General features: G+C 43.5%; 1 protein-coding gene and 1 long non-coding RNA gene across 6 annotated transcripts in view; one reads left to right on the top strand and one right to left on the bottom strand.

Annotated features, from left to right (window-relative positions):
• Positions 1-2,441: 2,441 nt before the first annotated feature.
• On the bottom strand, positions 2,442-17,610 carry LOC116354766 (uncharacterized). Of its 2 annotated transcripts, XR_004203986.1 has the most exons (4): positions 16,961-17,610; positions 14,657-14,769; positions 14,327-14,372; positions 10,983-13,552 (listed from the first exon to the last, which is right to left on the bottom strand). It is a non-coding gene; the product is annotated as an uncharacterized LOC116354766 (long non-coding RNA). The 2 variants fall into 2 exon arrangements; XR_004203987.1 differs by lacking the exons at positions 10,983-13,552; positions 14,327-14,372 and adding an exon at positions 2,442-5,601.
• Positions 17,611-20,532: 2,922 nt separating this feature from the next.
• Positions 20,533-27,334, top strand: part of LOC109908905 (latent-transforming growth factor beta-binding protein 4) — a 72,619-nt gene continuing 65,817 nt past the window's right edge. For 2 of the 4 annotated variants that reach the window (XM_031796066.1, XM_020507689.2), the window contains exons 1-2: positions 20,533-20,905; positions 24,379-24,449. In XM_031796066.1, the coding sequence (XP_031651926.1) occupies positions 20,613-20,905; positions 24,379-24,449 (364 nt within the window). In that variant the 5' untranslated portion in view covers positions 20,533-20,612. The remainder of the gene's footprint in view (positions 20,906-24,378; positions 24,450-27,334) is intronic. The other 2 variants (XM_031796065.1, XM_020507688.2) reach the window with 1 other exon arrangement.

Here is a 27,334-nt window from a genome sequence, read left to right as displayed (position 1 = left end):
CCATAACTTGTAATACACTAGAGACTTGAAGACATAACCTCACCCAGAGAGTTGTGCATGTCACTAGCTATGTTTCCATTAACTTGTCCAGTGATTTTTTTGTCAACGTTTAGAAAGTTCTACACAACTGGATTAGCTGAGCATCTTGAGATGGCGAGTCAGTCAGGAGGGGGGGGGGGATCCAGCTAAGCTTAGCTTACCTCGCTGTACTCACGACTGCCCTTGTTTGTTGTGATTGATTGGCAAAGACACACCCAAGACACACCCACATCAAACCACACCCCCAAGACAACTGTCGTTTGGCTTCAGTCATGGCCGCTAGCATTTCTGAATAAGCAAGCAAAAGAAAACGAGGCCAAATCAGGAAGTTCAGACCCCACTTTAAATGGGCTGCTTTAGCTACCTAGCATTAGGACAAAAAAAACAAGTAGGCATTAGAAAAGCCATCCACACTTTGGTAAGGTTATTGGAACTCAAAAAAGGAAACTTCTGAGAAGCAATACAACTTTTTTGAGAAAGTTCTCACTTGAATGGAGTGAGAACTAAGCTTTAAAAACTATAAACAGTTTCCTAGTTACCAAACATGTCTGACATGCAGCAGAGAGGAGAGGAAGACAGAGGTGAAGTGAGAGAGTTTAATCCGCTCAAAGTCAGTTCACAAAAATAAGTCCACAAAGTGAGGAATTTTTAAATGGGGGATCAATTGAGTGTTGAATTTGGTCAACAAAAAATAGAATTGCCAATTTTCCACCTGAGCATTATTTGATCAAATAGAATTTTTGTAATGGTAAGGTTGTTACAAATGCACTGGCATACAGTGGCATACAATGTCGAGAAGATGATCAAACTTGACTATCTAGAGGAAGTAAAAGTCGTAACAAGGTGCAGTGCATTCGGAAGGTATTCAGGTCCCTTGACTTTTTCCACATTTTGTTACGTTACAGCCTTATTCTAAAATTGATTATTTTGTTGTTTTTTGCTTCATCAATCTACACACAATACCCCATAATGCCAAACCAAAAACAGTGGAGGGTTTGGCCAGGGTAGGCTGTCATTGAAAATAAGCATTTGCACGGCCTCCCGGGTGGTGCAGTGGTTAAGGGCGCTGTACTGCAGCGCCAGCTGTGCCACCAGAGACTCTGGGTTCGCGCCCAGGCTCTGTCCTAACCGGCCGTGACCGGTAGGTCCGTGGGGCGACGCACAATTTGCCTAGCGTCGTCCGGGTTAGGGAGGGTTTGGCCAGTAGGGATATCCTTGTCTCATCGCGCACCAGCGACTCCTGTGGCGGGCCGGGCGCAGTGCACGCTAACCAAGGTTGCCAGGTGCACGGTGTTTCCTTCAACACATTGGTGCGGGCTGGCTTCCGGGTTGGATGCTCGCTGTGTTAAGAAGCAGTGCTGCTTGGTTGGGTTGTGTATTGGAGGACGCATGACTTTCAACCTTCGTTGTAGCGATGAGACAAGATAGTAGCTACTAACAATTGGATACCACGAAAAAGTGGAAAAAATAAAATAAGCATTTGTTCTTAACTGACTTGCCTAGTTAAACCGCTAAGACCTGGCCGCCCAGCCACACTTAGCAATCGGGGGAGAAGGGCTTTGGTCAGGGAGGTGACCAAGGACCCTTGGTCACTCTGACAGAGCTCCAGAGTTCCTCTGTGGAGACGGGAAAACCTTCCAGAAAACCTTCCAGAAGGACAACCATCTCTGCAGCACTCCACCAATCAGGCCTTTACAGTAGAGTGGCCAGACAGAAGCCACTGCACAGAAAAAGGCACACGACAGTCCACGTGGAGTTTGCAAAAAGCCACCTAAGACTCTTTGACCATGACAATCAACATTCTTTGGTCTGATGAAACCAAGATTGAACTCTTTGGCCAGAATGCCAAGCACCACATCTGGAGGAAACATTGCACCATCCCTACGGTGAAGCATGGTTGTGGCAGCATCCTGCTGTGAGGATGTTTTTCAGCGGCAGGGGCTGGGAGACTAGTCAGGTTTGAGGATAAGATGTACAGAGCAATGTACAGAGTGATTCTTGATTAAAACATGTTACAGTGTTCAGGGCCTCAGACTTGGGCGAAGGTTCACCTTCCAACAGGACAACGACCCTAAGCATCCAGCCAAGACAATGCAGGAGTGGCTTCAGGACAAGTCTCTGAATGTCCTTGAGTGGCCCAGCCAGAGCCGGACTTGAACCCGATCGAACATCTCTAGAGACCTGAAAATAGCTGTGCAGCGAAGCTCCATATCAAACCTAACAGAGCTTGAGAGGATCTGCAGAGAAGAATGGGAGAACCTTCCCAAATATAGTTGGAGGGGGATTTTACATTTTCAAAAATTTCTAAAAACCTGTTTTTGCTTTGTCTTTATGGGGTATTGTGTGTAGATTGATGAGGGGGAAAAAACAATTTCATCCATTTTAGCATAAGGATTAAAGGCAAGGGGTCAGAATACTTTCGGAATGCACAGTGTGTATGGTATACTTGTCCTGTTGATTATGCTGCAAACATGGCCTTTGCTTTGGACTTAATAACATTTTGCGAAGTGGTACCATTTTCCATTTTTATTTGAATACTCAATATAATATAAACAATACATGAAATATAACACAATTTTGCAAACATTTCCAAACACTGATATAAAGAGTCAGACAACTGCATAGAAATCCAGATGAAATGCAGGACTGTAATGCCCCATTCTCCTCTTTTAAACATTAACATGATTTATAACTCTGGCAAAAGTTGAGTTTTAATTGTTTCTATAGAACTAGCAATATTTCAGTTTTTCAATATTTCATAACTTGAAAATAATTAAAAAGAGGGGTGAAAAATGTTCATCTTCAGACACATCTGAATCCTCCACAAAAGATTCCCTTTAGTTCCAAAATGCAGGTCCCTCATACATCATGACTAAAGTTGGATGGTCATAGTTAAAATTTAGGAAACAAAATAAAACCCATTGTATAGACGAAATATCTAATTCAATGAAACATACCCTGTGGACAAATATCAGGTGCTGCATCACACCAATGTGAAATAAAACAAAAGCTAATTTGGATTTTAATAAAAAAGATGCATTTTCATAGTGTACAAACTAAGTGATTTCTCTACCCTAATACTGTACACAAACTGGTAAAATGACGGGTGCTGAAAAAGTCTGAGTACACACAGGGCATTGAGGACACATTGTAAAAACTCACATTCTGAGGTTACATTTTACCCACAAGTCCCTGAATTTAAGTCCTCCTGTCAGTTCAGTTTAAGTGGTGGAGTGATGAGAGGGAGAAGGAAGCCATTCTGGCTCTGGCTCTGTTCTGGGTTGAGGAGGTGCCATTGTCCACAGGGACAGCAGATGGTCTTGAGTCTGCTCCAGGCTCTTCCCTCCCATTGGTCCCTGGTCACTTCTCGTCTGGTCCAAAGCAAAAGCTCTATAATGGCACAAAGCCCTGCACTGCAGCTAACTAGAAAGGATGGTCAACTCCAATATTTTTTCTAGTGGTGTGTTGCACTATAAAAAAATATACTTGTTTGTTTAAACATTGTTATTCAATGGTTAGCTGTGTGTTAACAGTGTTTCGGGAATGTTTAGCATGCTTACAGTCAATGTCTTTATGATATAGGACACAGTACAGCTGTGTGTTGTACTGTATCATTTAGTATACATCACCATGCACTACAGCCTAGACCAGCGTTTCCCAACTCCGGTTCTCGAGTACCACCCGACAGTACATATTTTTGAAGTACACCTGATTCTACTTGTCAAATAATCAAGGCCCTGGCAAGTTGAATCGTGCGTTATGTCTGGGGCTACAACAAAAATGTGTGCCGTTGGGGGGGTAGCCTACTCGAGGACCGGAGTTGGGAAACACTGGTCTAGACAACAATCAGCACAAACACGCCACAGTATTGGGTGGTTTTGGTAAGTATATCTGGCAATAGAGAGTCCACTCTGTCTATCCCCATTACTATTCACTCCGATTCACTTCACTGTGGACGGCATAGTGAACAGGAACCATGTCATTATACCAATATAAGTGATTGTGTTAAAAATAAAAAAGCATCAGGAAGCATTTCCATTACAGCTAGTGTCTCTTCGATGACATCAGTAAGGCAAGTGTTTTTTCAAGGTGAGGAGTGTGGGTCTGTGTTCTTGTTCAAGTAATGAACTCTTCTGGAAGCACTGGAGATTGACTTGAGATGTGGTTTCGCAGCAAGGTTGGCAATTGGGGCAAAAACAACACGTGTATGAGTGAAACTCATTGAGGTGAACAGGTAATGCACGTGCTACATATCACAGCAGTATCTCAAAGCAAACATCTGACACCCTACCGGTTAAATACTCGGACATCGATTATGAATGGAAACCCAATATTTTGCTTCAACTAGTGCAGTGACAAGCCATATTCAGCTGTTCAGTTGAAAATGGCATGTTGGCTACAGCGGGAATGGGAGGGGGGTTCTGTGAATGTGTATTACATTCCAATATTAAAACCTAATTAATTACAAAGTCATACATGAATGTGGGGAAATATAATGATCGTCAATTGATAATAATTATACAAATGAGTTTTGACTCTTATCGGTCTCTTTTGTTATTGTAGTTAACACTTATAAATCACAAGATAAAATGTGTGGAAACAGGAGTTTTCAAACAGGTGTATGAAACAAGAGCTCCAAGGATATTCTCTTGGTATCACATTGTCTCAGGTTGGAGCTTGTTAGTAGAAAATACTATATTGAGGATGAAATGAATATTGAGGCCTGCTCTTCGTACAGTGCAGTGACATTGGGGTCTCAGTGAATGGCCTCTCTTTTTCACTATGTGAGGGTGAATGTCATATCCTTCAGCATTGGAATGTGGTCCAGGTGACAATGCCTTTTTGACCAGGATAAAATTCTCCATCACTTCCTCAACGGGCAGGGTCTTTGTGCTTCTTGACAAATGTCAACACCAGCGAACAATAAAGTGTGAATTCAGAACAAAAAGGCCAACAAAAAAGAATAGTTGGGTAAATATGTGTCGAATGAATAATCAAACAGGGCAAATTTATCTAAACATCTACAAATAATGCATGTGAGAGAGTCTGTACAAAACAATAGCCTTGTCATCGAAGAAATGGTGGAGGTTTCCCATGTTTCTGATATCAAAAAGGCCATGTTCATGAATAAACCTGCTCTTCCTCACCCTCCCGGGCCTAAAGATGGAAAGGATAGCGATATGGTCAGGCACGGCTTTGATTTTTTTGGGGTCAAAACTTGATAACACTGGTGGTCTTGACAGGCTTGGTCCTACTCCTTCTTGGTCCACCTCCATTTTCTCCCTGTCGCTGCGCTGCGTTCCCCTCTCCCTTGGTGATGTGTCAGCCTGGACCGTGGTCCAGTACTGGTTGGATCGTTGCGGTGGTAGTGGTCAGATAGTGGTGTATATGTAGACGAAGATGACCACCAGCAGGTTGAGCACGGTCCCGATGATCCCGAGCACGGCCAGGATGCGCTCCTCTCGGTCGTCCCCAGGGTCCTCGGCGTGGGCGTGGCAGACATGCCGGCCGTGGGGGACCATGTTTACCATCAGTAAGCCCCACCCCCACAGGATGCTATGCCTACAGATGGGAGGAGAGAGATGAGTGGGATACTGCTATTTACCTGTTGTAATTCATGTTTATGCTGTACCTTATGTAGAGGTCTCCAATTCTGATGTTAAAAGACAGACAGAAACACAGACATGTACAGTCGTTGACTACGTTTCACGTTAGACAAGCTGGCATTTCATATTACTCGAGGGATGAAAAAGTTAACGAAGAACAAAATCAAGCATTACTTTTTTCTTATGATGACCCATATTTGGGTAACCCTTTCTATGGTTCCAGCATAACAGTGAGAGGTTGAGCTGGGCAGCCCAGGGTCCCTGCTCCTGTCCATTTCCATGCAACAGCCCCATGTGTTCATTCAACATGATGCCCATGTCAAACTGAATGTTTTATCGTCCAATTCCAGCCTCATCATGGGACGACAGTACTGTGCTACTTTGTCATCGAGAGACCATTCAAGAGGACTGAAGTAGAGAGGACAGATTGTCGTGGGTGTCTATGGAGTGCTCTTACTGATACAGCTTACAAGGTGGGCTCCCGTGTGGCGCAGCGGGGCTCCCGAGTGGCGCAGCAGTCTAAGGCACTGAATCTCAGTGCTAGAGGCGTTACTACAGACCCTGGTTCGATTCCAGGCTGTATCACAACCGGCCATGACTGGGAGTCCCATAGGGTGGCGCACAATTGTACCAGAGTCATCCTGGTTAGGGTTGGGCCGGGGTAGGCCGTCATTGTAAATAAGAATTTGTTCTTAACTGACTTGCCTAGTTAAATAAAGGTTAAATAATTAAAAAAACAAGAAGGGAGTCCAGATCAGTTTGTGACAAAACAGAAACAAACTCTCTCCTGTACTGCACTTGTTGGCTTCTCGCTGCACAATACAGGGCCGAACAGAATAAACAATAGAGGAGCCAACAGATGTTGTAGCAGCATTGGGGGCCCCAGTGAGGCCTGGGAGACAGTAATGTCTGCTCTGATGTGACTTAGCCATTCAGCGGTGAAACACGATTATTTCCAACCCAATTAGGGGGAAATACATGTGGCATCTCCTCGCTCCAGGCCCCAGCCAGGGAGTCACTCACTCACACATGGCCCCGGTGAGTCCTCTCCGCGCTGGCCTCTCAGAGGGGGAGGGAAAAAAAGACTGTTCCCTGCCGAATGACGAGAGAGAGAGAGAATTAATAAATTAGAGAGAATGTGAGGAGGGATAGAGAAGGAGAGAAAGGGGAGAAGGAGAGAAAGATAGGGATGAAAAACGAGAGAGTATGATGAAAAGAGATAGTAGATGTGGCGGTCTCAAGCAGCGTTCTCAATAGACACCACACTTGCTCATGATGCAACGGAAACTAACAGGCTACAATGGTTTTAAAGGGTCTCCAGTGGAACATAAACATTTAATGATGCTTTTCCTGCCTACATCCAGATTGGGATTCTCAGATCTGCACTCCACTTTGACTTCTCCAGCTTTATTGGATCTCATCGCAACCTAATTTCAATTTACGTGCAACTGGTAGCCCACTGACTCAGTTATTCAATCCATACCCATAAAAAAGGGCCTCTCCCAAAGCCCCAGGTGTAACAGTGAGTCAATGTGACGCCTATTTACCTGTAATCAAGGCATTACCAACCCAACAGATATTATCTTCTACAAGCATCAACCAGTATTGAAAATCATTGTGTGTAGATGGTATAAAAATACTGTCTTTAGGTATATTGGTCCTCATACAGGTTGCCGATATACAGGGTCTTCATTTACCCACCACAGCATATGGATTACACCTAACCTATTCTATGAGAACCACATTGAGGTAGATGATAGGAAATTGATGCTCAATGGACAGACACAGGGATTGACATGGCAGTCAGCCTACCAGAGGCATATCCACAATCATCATCAGTAAAAGAGCACGTATAACCCACTTATTTTAAGTCCGTAGCAATGCTCAATCTTAGCCAGTCTGAACACAACACAGGCCGGTTCAGAAAGCAAGTATTAGTGATGGCTCATAGGCTTGCTGAGATTACAAGGCTTCACCCTGCAACATTAATATCATAAGGGATCAGAGCGAGACGCCATCGATGATTAATGCGCGTACATTTGCTCCTTAAAGAGCGCTAGTACAGCGGAGTTAGAGACAGAGAGAAGGCTACTGGAGCTACTTCAGTGGGGGAGCCTGGATGGACCTCCATTTGCAGTCCTCATTAGAGTCAGCAGAAAACTATTGCAGTTAAAACAGCGTTCAAATGAGATCAAAATAGCAGCGTGTGCAGCTCAGTTCAGACACTTTCTCTGCTAGAGTCTAATGGAAACCATTTGATCATTTATAGTCCCGAAACCTCTTTAAAGACGACCCCCCCCCCCCCTCCGAAATCTCCGAGCTCAGACTCCTCCATTTCTTTAGGCTTTTCTGAAGTCGGTCTACTAATGGACTCTGCATCTGAGCACTTTACATCTCAAGTGTAATGGGAAAGGTTTTGAGATATAAAGACAAATGTGATTGCGTGTACTCATCTACAGTACCAAGTACCTTGCCCCCCCCCCCCCATTTTCACACTGGCAGGTAGAGTTGTACAGTATCGCCCTCTGTACACTGGGCTCGATAGGGAGCTGGCTATCTTTAAGATCATAAACAACTGCTGCTGGCTTCCAGCCAAACACTTTAAGCACTAAAGAGAGATTAGAGATAGGTGTTGAGGAAGTGTTGGCGACATCGGACCGTTCACCTTGGGGAACCATGCAAGCACGCGCACGTACGCGGCAGGGAGAGAACTCCGGGTCACCGCCGCTGAGAGAGAGAGAGGAGGTCGATAACGGAATGTTCCCAGTCTCACTCAACACTAATTGCCAGTTAAAACAGTAATGCTAATCCCTGTCGCAGAGTAGAGATCCATTCGTACGCAGTTTGTTACTACTATTGTAGTGTTACTGGCAAACAGGAGGAGAGAAGTGGTACTGCACACATGATCTAGAAAAACAGTGGCACCACAACGTTATATATTTAGGAGTCAGTATCCACCCAGAGGTGTAAATATGAAGGAATAATGAAAGATAGAGCATGTAAAAAAAAAACTAGGTATATTTAGGAGACGTCTTCAAACTGTGGTGTTTGTCCTGGAGTGACCTGTTTTTAGGTCTTGTATTGACCTGGTCTGTGCCTTCTGACGTCCATAGATGCTGGAACTTGCTGCCCCATAACAGGATTAAAATAGCTCTCTCCCTCTCTCTCCAATAGAGGGATGCACACACACACACACAACTCGTGTGGAGCCGAGTCCTTCAGAAATGGGGCAAAAATCAACCAGAAGCACAACGTACTGACGTTGGATCAGAGTTGTGTTGTCAGGGGAATGCTGCCGGCATGGAGGTATGGTTGGTGAGCATCAGCGGGAGTAATGAGATGCCTCTCTGTTGTTCTTTCGATTGGTGTGTCACTCACAGGCAAACTATGTAGGCTGAGTCTCACTTGAAATGGATGAACACTCTCAAACCGCCTCCTATCATCACGTCAGCCATTACAGCCCGGATACCTGACTAATTCTGTATTCAACGCTGTTGTTGCTATGTTGTTTAGACGACACTTGGCACCAACATATTGTTGTCTCCTGACATTTTTGCAATATTCAAAAAGCAGTTGTTCGGTTATGAATCGCTAAATATAGAAAAGTAGCCAAAATTCGATTCAACTGACCATGACTGTGAACGCTTCTCTTGTGGGACGAAACACTAAACTTTGTCAAAGTAAGTTATAGTTCGATACAGTATGTGCATCGAATAAATGATAATGGCATGGTTACAGCCTTGAACACAGAGATAAAAACCGTAGAGATATGCCTAACCCCAGATTTTCTCCCCGCTCTATCTTTCATGGGTCTGTCACACATTGTCTCTGCTCTTAAAATAATCATGAGATTTGCATGTTGCACAATGCATATTTTACAGAAGTACAACATATCATGGGCTCATCCTTCTGGCCTGAAATGCTGACCGACCACACAGTAACAAACAGTAACTTAGAAACTCAATTTTGACACTTTAACTGAAGAATGCCAATGTGAATAGGTATTGTTTCAATAAATGCATATCAATATGTACTGTATATCTCCAATTGATGCTCAGGGAATGAGTTAGGACAGTTGATGCTCAGGGGGGTGGAAAACAGGAAGCAAAAATCTCATTTATAAAATGCAAATACAATTGAAAGAGCTGCAATTCAATATATTGCGTTATTGAATGCAAGAGTATTTGATTCTCAATTTAGATAACACTGTTATGCCACCCCATATGGAACGACAGATAATGTGGCCATAATGTAATTGTTCTAGGAAGAGTGGGAAGAGTCTGGATGTCTCAGGCAAGTGAAAAAAAAGTACATGTACCTCTTAAAGACATAGTGTTGACCTTTCCTCAAAACTAACACTATATTAGAACCCTTACTAAAACAGCACAGACACACTCACATACACACAGCAAGATGAGTCACAGAGAGTGATGGGCAGAGGAACCAGACCCTTATGAAGGCCCAGACATACACAGGCCTCGTTATAAGCTCCGATGGACAGGCAGCGTGGGAGGGAAGAGTGGAGCCCGGGGCCAACGGATGACTGTCAGATCGCTTCCCATTCTTTCGCGCATCTTTCGCTTTTTCCCGCTCGGATTAGTGACTAACTATCCTTCCGACCAGAGCATCCGGACTGACACTGGATTCAATTCCTCGCTTCCCATTTTTCCAGTGTTATTCCCACTCCCATTCCCATTAGCTTCACCAGTGACCTCTTTTGGGGATCTCTCCTTGATGTTCAAGAGGTGGCAGGTTAATTGTGCCCTTTCCCATTTCCCTCCCTTTCTCTGCAAATTAAATTGACGTTTACTGGAAAAACCTAGTGTCTCCTCCAACCAATAAAACTGAGAGATGGTGGCTTAACTGACTTCATCTAATCAAATACAAGTTGATTGTTAGTAATTGAGTGGTGTTTCAGAGAGAGATTGGGGAACACAATGTGAAAAGCAGGGGGATATGCATAGGCTCTTGAAGGCGAAAACAGACCAGAGACCACTCTGCTTCCCTGTGGCATCCAGCTACATTCTGATCGATCAATCCCTCCTCCCCTGGCTTCTCTGTGAATGAATCTGACTCGTGGGAATGCCCTGTGTAGCCACACATGTCTGGGATGAAAGCCTGTGTTGATAGTGATAGATGGACATGCTTCTCTCTGACATGGGGACATACACCCAGGGGGCCAATTCACACCTGTCAGCCATGCAAAAACATTCAAATTGATGAGGGAATGCAGTACTGACACCAAACAGTTACATGGGAATATTCAATGTGGGAAAGTTACAGACCCCCTATTTTGTACATGAATATGTCAGACAAATGTGCAACATCACATTACGATCATAATTCTTTATTTGATATTTTTCAAAATGTTTCAAAAGTAAAGATATGGTTTAACAAAAAAACTAATATACATGTCAAAAAGGAGTCCGAAGGTACAGCACAAATGCAAGCATATGAGCAATATCCTACAGGATACGCGTGCTTCCAAAACTATAGTACATTCTCTGCCTTAAGCGGAGGGCTTTTCAGCATGAAGCTATCTGACCATATGTCCTATTGAAAACACTGACAGGACTCGCTATTGCTCGCTAATGCTGGAAATAACGTAGTGGACATTCTGGTTTTTGCCCTAGCACTACACAGCTGAATCAAATAATGAAAGCTTAATAATGAGTTGGTTATTTGAACCAGCTGTGTAGTCTTAGGGCAACAACAACAAAAAACGTGCCCCAACAGATGGCCCCAGGACCGAGTTTGGGAAACCCTGCTTTAGAGCAGGGATGGGCAACTCTAGTCCTCCGGGGCCTGACTGATGTCACACTTTTGCCCCAGCCCCCTTAACTAATCATGATCTTCAGTTTAGAACACAATTTGTTAAAATCAGCTTCCCCCGAAGACTGGAGTTCCCCATCCATGCTTTAGAGTAAACATCAACCTGACCTCTTACCCAGCTCACCTCCTAAACAAGCCCTGTGGGGAAAATATAGCACAACGAAGGTGAAAGGAAGTAACCGCCTCATTAATGGAGTCCCATGGGAGCAACATAGCACTCTTCAACCACATGTTCAGTGACTGTTTCTCTGTTTGGATTTTTATCTATTCAATAAACATTTAGAAGTTGCATCGGATAACATCTTGCTCTCTTTTTCCTCTCATACAGTAGCGTGACACAATGCCACTCGTCATGCACAGACAGAAAGGCAGACGCACGCATGCACACATGTACACACACATGCACATGCTCACACATCTCTGGCTGTAATGAACAGTATGTCAACTAATGACTTGCATACTCACCACACATTGCACCAGGGGGGTAGCCAATATGCCCCTTCTTTTTTGCTATTCCAGTACCCTCTCCATGTCTCCACCTTCTTGCAAAGCTCCTTCTCCACCCCCTCCCTTTCCCCCGGCACACTTCTTTCTTCCTGGTCCAGGTCTCTCGCTGTTGGAAAATAGTTCAAAATGTCCTTCTGCAACACAGATTTGTTTGCAGTTAGTCTGTGTTTCACTGAAGCAGTCCTTCTGAAACTCTGATGCTTTTAAGTATTGCTTTGGCTTCTCAAGTAGAATAAAGTCCTTAACTTGGCTTTGTATATGGTTTGACTGTTTTTAGTTCAATCTCCAAAACCTCCAGAAGGAAGAGTCCCACCTGGACTGATCTGAGCCTTTCCTCAGGTGTCAAGAACTTCTTTCCACTGTGTCGGTAATGGAACATTGAAGTATGCTTTTCCAACATGCCTGTCGCTATCAATATTTGATAGGACCTCTTGCTGTTAGAGCTTGATTCCCACTGTCTTTGTCGTGGGACTGTGGACAACGTTTTCCCTCCTCTTCATATAGTCGAAGTCCCATCTTCTGTCCCAGAGGTCGGTCTGCTCAGTGTCAGTTCTGCATCAGAGTCTTCACAAAACATTATCTGATCCTTTGCACTTGTTGTGGACCTTTAGAGAGTCTTCCCGACCCCAAAATGATGTATTATTCAAATCTTTCTATTTCTCTAAATAAGATCTGCTGCTGGTTGGAGCTGTATTCAAGTAGGAGGGGTTTTCCATAGTGACAAAAAAGGCTGGGAATGTAGCCATAACACAAATCAGGCCAATGAGAATGGCACTGGATGAGAGGCGGATTGTGAGATAAACAAAAAAGAGAGACCCCTGAAGGAGCTGCTGAACTGACAGCAGAGGAGATAGTGAATGAGCAGGTGAAGGAGGAGATGGAGGAGAAGGGGGAGGGAGGAGGTTGCAGAAAAACATGTGGGGGTGGAATGAAGGGGAGGGGGACAGGTGGGTCAGGTTGCGTGTCTCGCTGTCCTCTGGTCCTCTGTCACACCCATGGATTTCCTCTGAGGACACAAAGTTGTGAGTAACAGCCACAGAATCCCGGATAGGTCTTATATCGCTCTCTCTCTCTGAGGCTGTCAAACTTACTCCATGTGCTCATCCATCCGTCACTCTCCCTCTCTTACCCTCGCTCTCTTCTTCGACCCTTCTCTTGACTTCCCCTCGGTGTCAGCTGGTTGGCCGTCAGACGCCCTGCTTCTCCTCTCACAGGGCCGGATGAGGATTTAAAGCCTGGTGGTTAAACCTGCAGTGGAATCCCTTTTTATTGCCTGTCATGACCCTCTGAAGGAGTACACACCATCTTTCTGTCCATCACTTTCAGGTTTACAGGTTTGCACCTTTTCACAATTCCACCGTCTCTCTGTTTCTCTCACTCCTCGTGTGTCTCTGTGTATCGCTGAGCAGTTCTTCCCCCCCCCTTCTCTCTCGCTCTCTCCACTTCGAAGCTCCTAGAACAGCTACTGACTGGCAGCATCCAAAAATCCATTCATAATCTTGCTTTATAAATGACCCTTGTTCCTTATTATGCACACACCAATGCACAAAAAGATACCAGCACACACTCTGGGGAGACATACATGATGGAGTGTTAGGTTACAGTAGTATATAGTGTGGTTATATATAAAATACAACAAATGACACGAAATATCTGACTCAAAACAACAATTTGAGCACTACTCACAAGGCCGTTACCACAGAACTAGTCTAAGGCTCAAGCAGCAGAATCAGTGCTGCCTTACTAACAGGTCCCATTTCTGGTATAGCACCAGTATGAGCTGCTGTATTCTCTACAGTCATCCAGTAACACCGGTGCCAATGTGCCTGGGACTGTGGCCCACTGGCCTCCAGCTCCATACCCACTATCCAACGCCACCATCTGGGCACTGGCACTGACAGCCAGCACACAGGCTGACAGATGGGGAAACATGCTTGCTGGAACCAAGGAGGAGGCATTTACAGTTCTGCTGGTCTCTGTTTATGTTTGGGAGGATTTGTGGAGTTGGTGCCATTTAGGTTGTTGAAATACAATGAACGGAACAGAACTTATATTGCAACGTTACCTCACGTTCTTTGCTACATGTTCTATATAGGTACAGCAAGTACACACACACACACACACAAAAAAGTACATACATTAACATACATTATCACATTATCAGAGATTTAAATGACATGAATGATGGCTTTGTTGCAAGGTGTGACGAATGAAAAGCATTTCCTGTAGCTTAAGCTTTATTGCCGAAAAACTTTTCAATCAACACCGTAGGTGGTGAAACTTCATTTATTTTATTTTTTAAATGTTCTCCGCCAACTGGAGCAAAGCCACCAAATAATTACCTGGAACCATGGTGATGGCGAGTAGGAGAATAACCCTTCCTGTGGGCTGAATGGGCACATTATCTTTCGATTAGCAGAACACAGGGGATAGACGACACTCACTGTGACATAGAAGGGCTAGTGTAATTGGAAAGTGTGTTGGCACTGGAAAGAAACTAAGGCAGTGGGAGGTGGTTGGGGAGGGGGGCAGTCAGAAGGGAGGCAGTCAGTTCTTATATAATTATTTCCTCCTTTATTTAGGGGAAACTCCTCCATCTTTTTTTTGACCTCGAGAAAATACTGATAAGAACACACACAGATGTGACAGATGTGCGCACACACTCTACTCACCTCTTTCTCCCATTGCCGGATATCCTTGGGTCTGACTTAACCCATAATCAAGCAGCAGGTGGTTGCTAAGCATCTGCCTCTGTGGAGACCCCTGCTGCATCACAGCCAACCTGCTGAAGACAATTCAGATGAGTAAAAAGTAAGAGAAAGGAACGAGGGATGACTGGTGAGGGATGGGCTTGTTTTAAAACATTCCGCGTGTTCTACTTTAGTTGTTTAGGAACGGACTCCGGAGACGTTACATAATATATGCAGGCTGTCATGGCTGTAAGGTCAAGGAATGTCATATTGACGCGCACCCTACGGATGTAGGCTATTATGATGGAGCATTCAAATGTTGTGCTGTCCCAGGTATACTCTCGTTCGCATATCCCTCAGAAAACAACTTGACAAAAATAATAATTATCCTAAAGCAACACGGTCTGAGTCATGCCCTCTGGTGCCTCTGAAGGTAGAGAGACAGGCAGCAGCACCCCTCTCCATGAGTGACTCTGTGGGGATGTGATGGAAGACGAAATACAGCTAATAAAATGTTCCCGCTGTAGGGACCTCTCTTTACAAGCATCCTACAGGAGGCTTAGAGAACCTGCAGAGGGTGGAAATCAGGAGACAAATACCCCAAACAACATTAGGGAGCTACAGTATATCAGGTCATTCCACGAATAGAGTACATTTTTGGTAGTGTGACTTGGTACTCATTCAAGTGTTTTTCTTTATTTTTTTACTATTTTCTACATTGTAGAATAATGGTGAAGACATGAAAACTATGAAATAACACATGGAATCGTGTAGTAACCCGAAAAGTGTTCAATCATAATGTATTTCTTCAAATAGCCACCCTTTGCCTTGATGACAGCTTTGCACACTCTTGGCATTCTCACAACCAGCTTCATGAGGTGGTCACCTGAAATACATTTCAATTAACAGGGGTGCCTTCTTAAAAGTTCATTTGTGGAATTTCTTTCCTTCTTAATGCGTTTGAGCCAAAAATCTGCCATAATTTCCCTTGTGACAGGGGGAATGGAAGCTCTTTGTGTGCAACAGGTAGGGGCAATTGAGTGCAAGCTTCACAAAAAAAACGTTGATATGTTATTCCCAACACGCTCTGTTTTCAACCACAAGACACCAGAAAATGGACAAAAAGAGTAGGACCTGCTCATCTGCTTTTACGCTATGGTTTGACTGTTATAGGTTTAATGTTCCTTTTGAAAAAGGAATAGTTTCAACGTATTAAAATAAGAGTTCAGTTCACATAACAGGGTTGACCTTAAAATGAGGGACAGTGAATGAATCACTTAATCCCATGAAATAAATAATCATCTTCAGAAATGACTTTGTCAAAGCAAAAACATGACAACCCACTGTGCACACACTTTGTTGAATAAACGTTGTTTCCTTGTCATTTCAATGAAATGATATTGAACCAACGTGGAATAGACGTTGAATTGATGTCTGTGCCCAATGGGTAAAGGTTTTACAATGGTGAAAACTTGAAGAAACGTTGGCGTTGAGTGGGTTAGAATCTTCCTTGGTGTTGACCAGGAATGTGTAAAAATGCTGCTTTTTGGCACTTTAACAATTCTTTATTCATATAAAACATCTGACATTGAATTTCTACTTAAAATATCTAAGGGCGGCAAAAATGTACTCTATTCTGTGGAACGACAGATGTGTCATACTAATGTTAGAGGTAACAAGACCTCAAAGTAGCACAATTTCCACATAATTCCACAGTAGAGAAGTGCAAATTCCCAAGAGGCAATTTTGTTCCATTTTTGACCACTTCTATTCTAAACTGTGCACGTAGATCAAGTTCCAGCATAAATTAAATCAATATACTAATATTTATGAAAAGCCATAGAGTAGAGAAAAAAAACTTCCTGGGGTTTGTGTAGCTCGAGGCTACCACCCACATCCCAACACACACCGTGACCTGTACACAAACCATGTGCTGTATGCAAACAGACCCACACAAATGCACGCTGCATGCACAATCTCAAACTCACTCATGCACAATTACCATCTGCATCATTAGCCCTATCAAGCCTGTTGCCCATTGAAAATCTCCTCGAGCAAAATGCTGCTCAGTTCTCCCAGTTTGCGACAATAAAAATCCCTGTTTCAACAGGACGAGGAAGGAGAGATATGCTAAACTAATTAAAGCGCTCACGTGGAACAGAAGACCGAGACCGGGGGAATAAAGAATGAAGCAGTCTGTGCATACCAATAGTGGAGTGGGTGTGGGTACACCGTAGAGACTCATGGAACGCCATGCTATGTGCATTTGCTCACAGTTCAACTCACTTCATCTTCACCGTAGTTCATACAGCTAGCTGGATCTGGAGTCATGGAGATCGCATAGGTCCAAGACGGCCAATAAAAGTTACCGTTGTTGCAGGGGGCTTTATTTTAGTCATGGTTGAAGTGAAAGGTAATGTGAATGTAATTGACTTAATGGTATCATTACACAAAGAAATGTCAACGTGCTACTGCAATGCTAGTACTGATGACTATCCTATCATATGGCCCATTGGCCTCCATCCTATCAATCAGATCAAAGGCCTGCTTTGCTCCACTGATTGTTAGCCATTTAATGATGGAGCCTGCAGCGATATAAGCTATATACAGATATCACAGGGTAATTCACTATTTCCACCACCGTCTTCATTAGCACATTTCCACGGCCCCAGGGAATGTGGCGTCTTACAGGCAGAGTACTGGGCAGGCCGGGGAAGCTCCCAGGCGTGAAACAGCCAGTGACTAAGATAACCAAGCTAATTTTGATTGCTCAGGTTAATATCGAGAGATGGGGGGTGGAGGGTGTTTGGGTGATTATGATTATAGTTGGAGTCTAAGCTAATCAGAGTTACGTTAGAGGTTTGATAATAACATCTCTCTCATTTCCCTGGCCAGTGGTTACAGCTCTCCAGTTCCCCTAGCTAACCCTCATCAACCCCCAGGGGGGCTATTCACACCATGCATGGGATTGTGGCAAGTATGAGATTAGAGGTTCTTCCTCTCTAATTTCCAAATTTAGTCCAATGTCAGTCACATGTCACATCAAAGGGGAACTGGGATGTCTCTAAGGCTTATACTTAGGTTTGGCTCTTAGTTTTTTTAAAGCTGCAAAAACTTGATAACCATAGTGTGCCAGGCTGAGGCCCTCCCTATCTACACTGAGTGTACAAAACATTAGGAACACCTTCCTAATATTGACACCCTTTTGCCCTCAGAACAGTCTCAATTCATTGGGGCGTGGACTACAAGGTGTCAAAAGCGTTCCACAGGGATGCTGGCCCATGTTGACTCCAATGCTTCCCACAGTTGTGTCAAGTTGGCTGGATGTCCTTTGGGTGTTCAACCATTCTTAGTACACATGGGAAGCTGTTGAGCTTGAAAAACCCAGCAGCGTTGCAGTTCTTGACGCTCTGAAACCAGTGCGCCTGGCACCTACTACCATACCCCGTTCAATGGCACTTAAATATTTTGTCTTGCCCATTCAACCTCTGAATGACACACACACAATCCATGTCTCAATTGTCTCAAGGCTTAAAAATCCATCTTTAACTTTCATCTACACTGATTGAAGTGGATTTAACATGTAACATCAATAAGGGATCGTAGTTGTCACCTGGATTCACCTGATCAGTCTGTCATGGAAAGAGTTCCTGATGTTTTGTACACTCAGTGTATTTGGACACACTCAGTGTCTAAGCATCTGAACAAGTCCTAGAGGGAAACTATGAGAGGCCATGTGATTGTGGGCTGGGTTGAGACGGTATCTACCCACTCCCCAACGTAGATTTTCACATGCTGTTTTTGTTTCATGGATATTTATCTTATATTAAATTGTCTCCCTGCAATATGTATTTATAATTTCTCTGAAGCCTAGGCATTCAACAGCCTAGTTTCACATTAAAGGAAAAATCCACTCAAAAAGTCTTGATATTTTTATTTAATTAGGCAACGTTGATACAGTCACAAAATGTTTTGCATGTCAGAAGTCAAGTCTTAAAGATATAGGATTTTCAAGAAGCAAAGTGTCACTTGCCACATCATCATCACGATAGTGATACGGTTTGCGTTATATGATGTATTTTGCTTCATTGTGCAAAATGCAATATATCGACTCTGCCAAAAACATACAATATAGGCTAAAACAATTACAGTATTTCAGATTACTGTCTCACTTGTCACTACTGGTGAAACAGCTTCTTTATCAAGCATGAACAATTAGAAAGAATACAATCAGAAACTTGTCCTTTGCCTCAATTAGTTTGTATATCTGAACCATTGCTGCCATCTAGTGGCTTTTTGAATATCCTTCACCTCCGCACATTTTCAAATTGTTCTCCTATTTCAAATTCCTTAGCACCAAATCAATGGTGTACATGCTACAGCCTCAGAGTTTTCAATACATTTTGCTTATAGCCTGTCTGTCTCAGTCTGAGCAAAACTTGAACTGTTATAATCATGAACTTTCATTGTTTACCTAAAAACAACATTTGGTCTGCAAAAACATTAACATTAACATTAACACTTCCTTTTCCAGTCCTTATTTCTTTCAGGTAACAGAGCCCGTGAATATGCAGTACTGCCTATAGCCCTCCCCAGCTGCACAGGTGTTGAGTCCAGGAGGGACATGGAGGCATCCTTGGAATCATTGGGACAATGCTCCACCTTTTGGTGGTGGTGTTTGTGTATGTTTACACTCCCGTGTACCAAGCATTATGACAGGAAGAACTGCTGCCCTTAATTTGGCATAGATTGGTTACTTATCCACACGCAAAGTACACGCACAAGTAGCGGATAGCTCGCTTCAATGGCTTATCACCGACACGTATCACCCCATATATTAAGCAGGGGTTAAGCAATATAATATTTGTGATCACTGCAGGGCATGATAGCATACGTGTTGCAAATCATAAAGGTCCACTGAGAAAGAAAACATATGATGGGGTGGCAGGTAGCATAGGGGTTAAGAGCATTGGGTCAGAAACCAAATGGTTGCAGGTTTGAATCCCTTACCTGACTAGGTGAAACATCTGTTGATGTGCCCTTGAGCAAAGCACTTAATGACTACATACTGTTTTACCCACTTTACATGCATATACTGTATTCTAGTCAAGGCTCATCCTATGTATGCCTAACTACTGATGTACACATATTTTCTATTAATATACTGTCCATAATGTCTATACACACCATCATATACATATGTATTTATATTCCTGGACTCTGACATTGCTTGTCCTGATATTTTTTAAGTCCTTTCTTTTTGTTTTTTTGGATTTGTGTGTATTGTTAGGTATTGCTGCACTTGGAGGTAGAAACACGAGCATTTCGCTGCACCTGCGATAACATCTGCAAAATATGTGTATGTGACCAATTACATTTTATTTTATTTAATCGTAATTGCTCCTGTAAATCGCTCTGGGTAAGAGAGTCTGCTAAATGACTAAAATGAATAAATCAATTGCTTATTGAATCTTATCGGAATTATTTGAGTGTGCTGTTGCAAATTGTATTATTGTCAAACGTCCTGCCTCGAGGATGCTGGTAGCCTAGATACAGGCAGACTCTTCTGTAAGAGTGGTCACCCCTCTATTTCCATTTCTATGCACGGGTCCGACACATATCTGATTGGCTGTGCTGTTCTTATATCTTAGAACTCCTATCCAATTGGCTCAAAGTTTTTAAACCGAACTTTAAACCAGTTTATTTTCTATTTGAGAAGGAGAGCATCTAGCCTATTAATTTCATTTGCAAAAACAGGCAAAACGAAGACATATGTGCTCTAATTCTATATGATTTTGTTTTGGCTCACTCATTGCATAAAATGTGTTAGATTTTTTAGTATCAACATTTTATTTTTGTTTTAAAGATTTCCTGGAAATTCCGTTGCTCTTGGATTTTTTTATAGGGTCGATGTGTAACGCAGAAGAGACCTCTAAAGATGTCAAGCAGGAGATATGCTAACTTATTCGTTCTTGGGGTGGCATTTATTTTCTTTCTTACGTTTTCGAAATTATATGGGACACTAGTGAGGCGTTCAACCCATAAAAGAGCGCACGAGACGCAGCGGAGAACTGCGAGCAGGTACCACCATACGACCGTTAATTATCACGTTTATCACACTCAGCGGAAGATGCAAACGACTTCAAAACCTACATTAAAACAGAAACAGTTCCATTTTAATGGAAAGAAACACTGGAAATACGCAACTAATGTGACACTACAGTTAAACGGGTGAGTAGCCTAGTGATAAATGTGTGATTTAAAAATGGTAGTACAGCCTTCAACTCCGGACCCCAACAGTCAAAAGCAGGTGGTTTACAATAGCTACATAATGTAGCCTATAGTATACATAATCAGTCCATGTTTCCGTGTCCTTTGTCATTTGATAGCTTCATGAACATTTTGATTAAGACAGTAAACATTTGGGGGTTTATTATTTTGTCTAATAGCTTGTCACTTATTGTCCTATGGAAGATCATACTACAGAACAGAATGCTTTGAAGTAAAAAAAAATCCCCCAGATCGGTAGCCTATTTAAAGATATCTGTTTAAATTATCCATCAAAGTGGTAGACCACAATATAATGTGAATGTTTTTACATCCCAAAAATGTACACAGGGTTGTATGCTTGCACTAGTCCCTCTTGGAATGTGTGAAATTCTTCTATTTGACGCAAGAGTTATCAATGTATACGGTGACCTAACTGCACATTTGTTTCAAGTGCATGACAACAAGTGATAAATGGACCCAAAGTCAAATCACACCGGACTGGGAAATGGCACTTCATGCACAACAAACATTTAATGGACTTTGCCACTTTCTGAACTTTGGCCAGATTAGAGACTCAACACATTTATCATCCGGTGAAGTATTCCCCTGACCTGCAGAGGAAATGTTGATCATTAAAGCTAGGGGAGGAATTTTGATTATCCCATTGCATTGGCACATTACAGTACTTCTGGTCATGAGCGTAGAACCGTGTACAAGCTCTCTAAGCAATGAATAGGATGAATCATTACTTCCCTTTTTCCAGACCGCCTAATTTGGATGATTTGAATGCCTCAACTCATGTTTTCATGTAGTGAAAAAACATTTCACTAATTGAGGTAAATTAGTTGTGTGTACTAGTATCACCAACAGGCCATTTCTCTTTGTGGGCCACGACAGTGCCACTCTGCTCTATTTAGCCCCAATGCACAGAAGGAGCCTGAATGAATGTCCAAAATAAACACTGTCGTTGTTCCGCTCAGGGGGCTCTGGGGTGAGGGTGCAGGCTGGGCCCGATTGGGTAAATGGGAGAACTTTCACAGTCACTGGAGGGTGGACGAGGGGAGTTTGCGTTCAGGTTAGTCACGCTAGCCGGCCACAGAGTGGCGGTTCAGCAGTTCAACCCAGGCTTAGGGGATTGAACAGAGCGACAGACCCTCCCCAGAAACTGGCATCGCTTCAAAGCCTCTTTGATGAGGATCTTTAGCAGCCCACGTCATTTAAAAGAGGGTCACATATATTATTGATCTGATCTAAGGGGGTGAAGTGGAGGGAAGTGGAAGAAATTCCTGAACTCTGCTAGAACAAGAGCATGGATTGACTTGGCGGAGCTGCAGTGAGCCCATAGTGTGTGACTGTAACTAAGGCTCTCTTTGTGTGAGTCTTTTTTATTCACAGCCACAGAGCTCCTCTGAAACATTGCAGTGTTATGAGGTGCTCGTACTGTACGGCAGGCTATAGGCACTAACACAGCACATGCCGCAATACAGAAGCTCTCGGGCTCTCTCGTGTTCGACAACATTAGTCCCGCTCCAGAGCAGAGAGACACTAGAACTAAGGAGTCATCATTCAGTCTGAGCCTTTTAGAATAACTCCTCGAAGATGAGAGGATAGAAAGCCCAAGTCTAAGAGTCAGGCACTTCAGAATCAGTGCTCAGTCACCAGACGAAAACGGTCAAGATCGAAAGATGGATGGCCTGTGGCAGTGGACGGGAGCAGTGTGAGTATGCAGGCTCTTAATGGGGGTGGCTCCTCCGCCCAGACGACAGGTCCCACTTAGTTCTGTAAGCACAGGGCCTGGGGATTCTTCTACTTTATTAGAGCAGTGTCAGCACTGCATTAAGACCCGACTAGAGACAAAACAGGCAGTCACCACCGCTGACAACTCCCTATTTGGAATGAAAGCACCCCCCCCCCCCCTCGTCTCAGTGGTTTCTGACTAACACCCGTCTTCATAGTTGGAAGAACCCGGGTGGTGTTCAGTTCAACACCTGCACTGAAGGGAACTGTCAGTCAGAGATGCTAGGCCTACCACAGTCCTGTTTAGGTGTTTGGGTTTGGTTAGGAAGTTTGCAAATATTTTGTTGAGATCGGATGTTGCTGATCAATTAAAAAATCCTTCATGATGGTGTCCAAACTGAAAGATCAGCAATTTAGCGGTGATGTTTGAGTAATTCAAGGCGCAACAATGGTGTGGTAAAGTCTGTTTTGGCAGTGACATCTGCTGAATTAGCCTCCAACTTGGCCTGGGGTTAAAGGTTATTCCCAGTCTCCCAGACAGGCTCACCTTCCTCTGGGTCAGTTCACTGCTGGGTTTGAATAGGGGCCCTACCTCTGCTCCTTTGCAGACCCTTGTCAGTCCCTGTTGGAAGAGGCTCCTGGCCCACTATTTGCAAACACACAATAAAGCCAGGAAACTGTAACTAATTAGCAAATCCCACAAAGGCGGTATAAGGGGAGCTCGGTGGCGTGGGTCGCGCTGAGCTGTCACTTTGAAGTGGGAGTCGTCACCCTTGCTTGTGTTGGCGTGCTAATTGCCTCTTCTCCCAGAAGCCCCCTGGATAAACAGGCGGGTGCCCCAGAAACGCTGTGAGACGCTGTGGAGGACCCTTAATCCCGTTTTGTTTACCCAATCTGTGAAAGAGAGTGGCCAAGCGGCTGGTCCAGAGACAGACATATGGCCAGACCAGTGTGGGAACACAATATCTGTCATCCATTGTGCACGGGACGGACAGATACCCTTCTCACCCAGGGCAACCACACCATGGCCCCTCATTCATATTCATAGCTCCTGTTTTAAACACCCTGAATCTATTACGTCCAAAGGCAAGTGTAAAGACAAGGAGGTATTCATTGTTTCACACTGAAGCAATAGTACATTTCTGGGGGCCCAAGTAGTTTTTTATGAATATCCAGGGAGTTGTGAAAATAGGACCGTGTTTAGATCCTTTTGTGATCAAATTAAGTGATTTATTTTGTATTCATGACCTTGAACTGTTATAAAGCAGTAGTGTCTGTGATTTTTGAGTATGTGGGGTTCCTGTCTTTAAGCATAATCTTAATTTATGACAGCCTAAACTATGTACTGTGATAACTTTTGCCAAGGGCGGACTAGCCATTGGCATTTCGGCAAATGCCAGATGGGCTGGTCCATTTTTAGCCTAGTAGGCCTGTCTAACTTGGATTTTCTGTGCAAAACTATTGTTATCTGGCTAATAATGGTAGCGTCAAGGAACAACATGGGCTGTTGTGGTGCCCTTGAGGGGAAAAAATAGCCTGTGTGGGGGCCTCAAGGGAAAAAGGGTCCAGTGTTAGAAATGCCAGAGGCAATTTTTGGTCCCAGTCCACCCCTGACTGCTGCAATGATCTCATCCTGCTCAGATTCCTGTAGACTCAGCTATCTTTAACATGCTGTCTGTCTCCCATGCTCTCTGCAGGCCTAATGTATGTGGAAACAGGTGCTGCCACGGATGGACCGTTTCACTCAAGACTCAGAAATGCACCAAACGTAAGTTTTTTATCTTTACTGACCTTTCTCCATAGCAGGACAGTCAGCCCTTCCATTATGTGTAATGTTGTTCCACATTGTTGTGGAAATATGATATAAAGATCTTGTCACACCATATCATGGAATATCATGAATAGCCAAGTACATTTAAAACATTTTTTTTATTTTTTACTTTAGTTTATTTAGTAAATATTTTCTAAACTCTATTCCTTGAACTGCATTGTTGGTTAAAGGCTTCTAAGTAAGCATTTCACAGTAAGGTCTGCACCTGGTGTATTCGGCGCATGTGACAAATAACATTTGCCGCATGATTCTGTTTTTTTTCTTGCAAGAAGCCGCCTTATACAGTAGGGATGGCTGTCCTTATACCACCATGACAGCCAGAGGTGTCATACCCATAGGGGGCACGTGTCCCTGTATAATACTACTAGCCACCTAGCAAGTTTATGAAGTTGGCTTTAGCTAGCCAAGATTTGGAGCCTATCTCCCAACCTCATAACTAGCTACCAAGCTGTCAATCAGGCAGCTGTGTACCAGGCTGTCAATCAAGTTAGAGTAGCTAGCTTGTCTATCACCATCTTAGCTTGCATGCCTGCTGGCAAGGTTGGTGGACTTTAGAAACGCAAGCAATAACTAAATATACTGACTACCATTCATTATTTTATCCAGATTTTTATCAGAGATGAAGAGAAGCATATTTTTTGGATTCTTTAAAAAAAAGAAAAATACATTTCAGGCCTAGCCCCCCTCCATACCACCCCCCAGCCACCCTCATTTACTTTGTGCCTCCTCAGATATTTGGGCTTTATGGCGCCCATGATGACAGTCCCTATCATGGTACTTGTGAATGGTCTATTCCCGGTACTGTATATAAATTGCAAGCTGTTAATAGTTGGTTTAATAAGGAGCGAGAGACCATCAATCAGGCTCTATAGGACAATGGAATGTTCTCTCCACCCAGCTGGAAGTTGTAATGTCACATCCAACATCAGCAGTACCCAGTCCAATCTGTGTTTTCTCCCATTTCACTCAGTCTGAAATCATACACGCTCCAGATGTCTTTGTATCATCATTTTCTGATTATGGTGGAGGTGTGGATGGCAAATATGAATGCCGGTCAAGACCTACACAGTTTACAGATATAATATCTTACATTTTACCTTTTTAAACCTCAAATACACTACAATTTAAATTTCCCACTGGAAAATTCTCTGCAACAACAGATTGATCAAATGTAAAATAGGACACCTGTAGGCTTACAGGGTGTAGCAAATAGTGTCCGGTATCGATGTGTTTCGATAGGTTATAAAAGTGAATATGTCATGTGTGTTGAGCACCTCTGGTCTTAGAGAGCCTGTCTTAGGCTGCATCGACACATGCAGACCAATTCTGATATATTTTTTTCACTAATTGGTCTTTTGACCAATCACATCAGCGCTGAAAAAGATCTGATGTGATTGGTCAAAAGACCAATTAGTGGGAGAAAAAAAACCAGAATTGGGCTGCCTGTGTAAACACAGCCATAGTGGTCTGTGATGGTGGCCAAACCTGGATTTGACCCTGGACCAGCAAGCCTTTAGCTAAACCCCTGACAGGCCTGGGCCAATATTCTTAAAGTGTCTCAGAGTAAGAGTGCTGATCTATGATGTAGATACGCCCCTGTCCATATAATCAGGATCTAAAAGACAGAACTGATTCTAGATCAGCAATATAACTCTGAGACGGTTTATGAATACAGGCCCTGCTTTGTCTACACACCATGCTGTACACTGAGAAGAGGTCAGGACCTTTGAAGAAAGGAAGAGCTCCTATTCATGTCCGTCGCCAACATCTCTGTGGTGTTATCATTATAATTTACACCTCCATAAGCCTTGTTTACAGGGATTTGAACACCTTTACTTGATCCAACCACTTGACCCAGAGGATTTAAAGGGCCAGTGTCATGTCAAAACAACCTGGCTCAGCATTTCTGCAAAGCACAGCTCTGCACTCTGTCAGGAAGCCCAGACTCACTGTGGATCTCACACAGTCACACACGTTCATTCATGCACGCACACACACAGGCGCAAGCACACACAAAAATAAACACCCATACTTCCTTTCCCCCTCTGAGGTTTAGTGATGCAAGATAATAGCCACACTGAGAAGGAAACTCTGAATCCAGGCCTAAATCTGCTTCCACTTCAATCAGATCAAGCGTTCACCGGCGATAGCCGACACCCACATAGTTGATGTTTTGTCAATGTCAGAGGTGGAACTGCGTTGGAGCTGTCAAATCGGTGAGCAGCTGCTCTTCTGATCATTGTTCTGAAACAACACCTGTCTCACTCGCGTTACAAGTTCAGAACGAGAAAGTGTAGGCCTAGTCTATATAGAAATATGAGTCTCAAATTGAAAATCATGAAACTAAATAATTAGAGTTTCTATCATCCTAATGGAGGTGTAGATACATCTCACATTCCAGTGTTCCATCTTGTAAACAAAACTGCATGGGATTTCTTTTAATTCGACTCAGTGCAGCCAATAGCAATGTCGGCATTAGGTATAACACCAGCAGCCGCTTGTGCATTTGACAGCCCTTTCGCAGTTCCACCGTCAAAACCACCGCTATGCGGATGTCGGCTAAAGCCGGTCTGATTTGAATAGAGCCCTTCGTTAGATTCAGTCCACTGTGCACTTTGAGTCTCACTTCTGTTTGAGCACATTGTGCTCGCCTTCATGTGAAAAAATCCATGGAGAAAAAGTGTTTCCGTGCACAACTCCCGAAACAATGTCAGTAAGCGGTGCCCATTGCTATTCATGGAGGCGGCCAGGAGATTTGTGGTAAGCTGCTGGGTTTGGGATACGCTGTTGTTGTCTGTGGCCAATGGGCCATTACTGGAGCC

Source organism: Oncorhynchus kisutch, linkage group LG18 (assembly GCF_002021735.2).
Source record: "Oncorhynchus kisutch isolate 150728-3 linkage group LG18, Okis_V2, whole genome shotgun sequence".
Taxonomy (NCBI): domain Eukaryota; kingdom Metazoa; phylum Chordata; class Actinopteri; order Salmoniformes; family Salmonidae; genus Oncorhynchus; species Oncorhynchus kisutch.
This window is presented reverse-complemented; position numbering and strand designations above follow the sequence as displayed.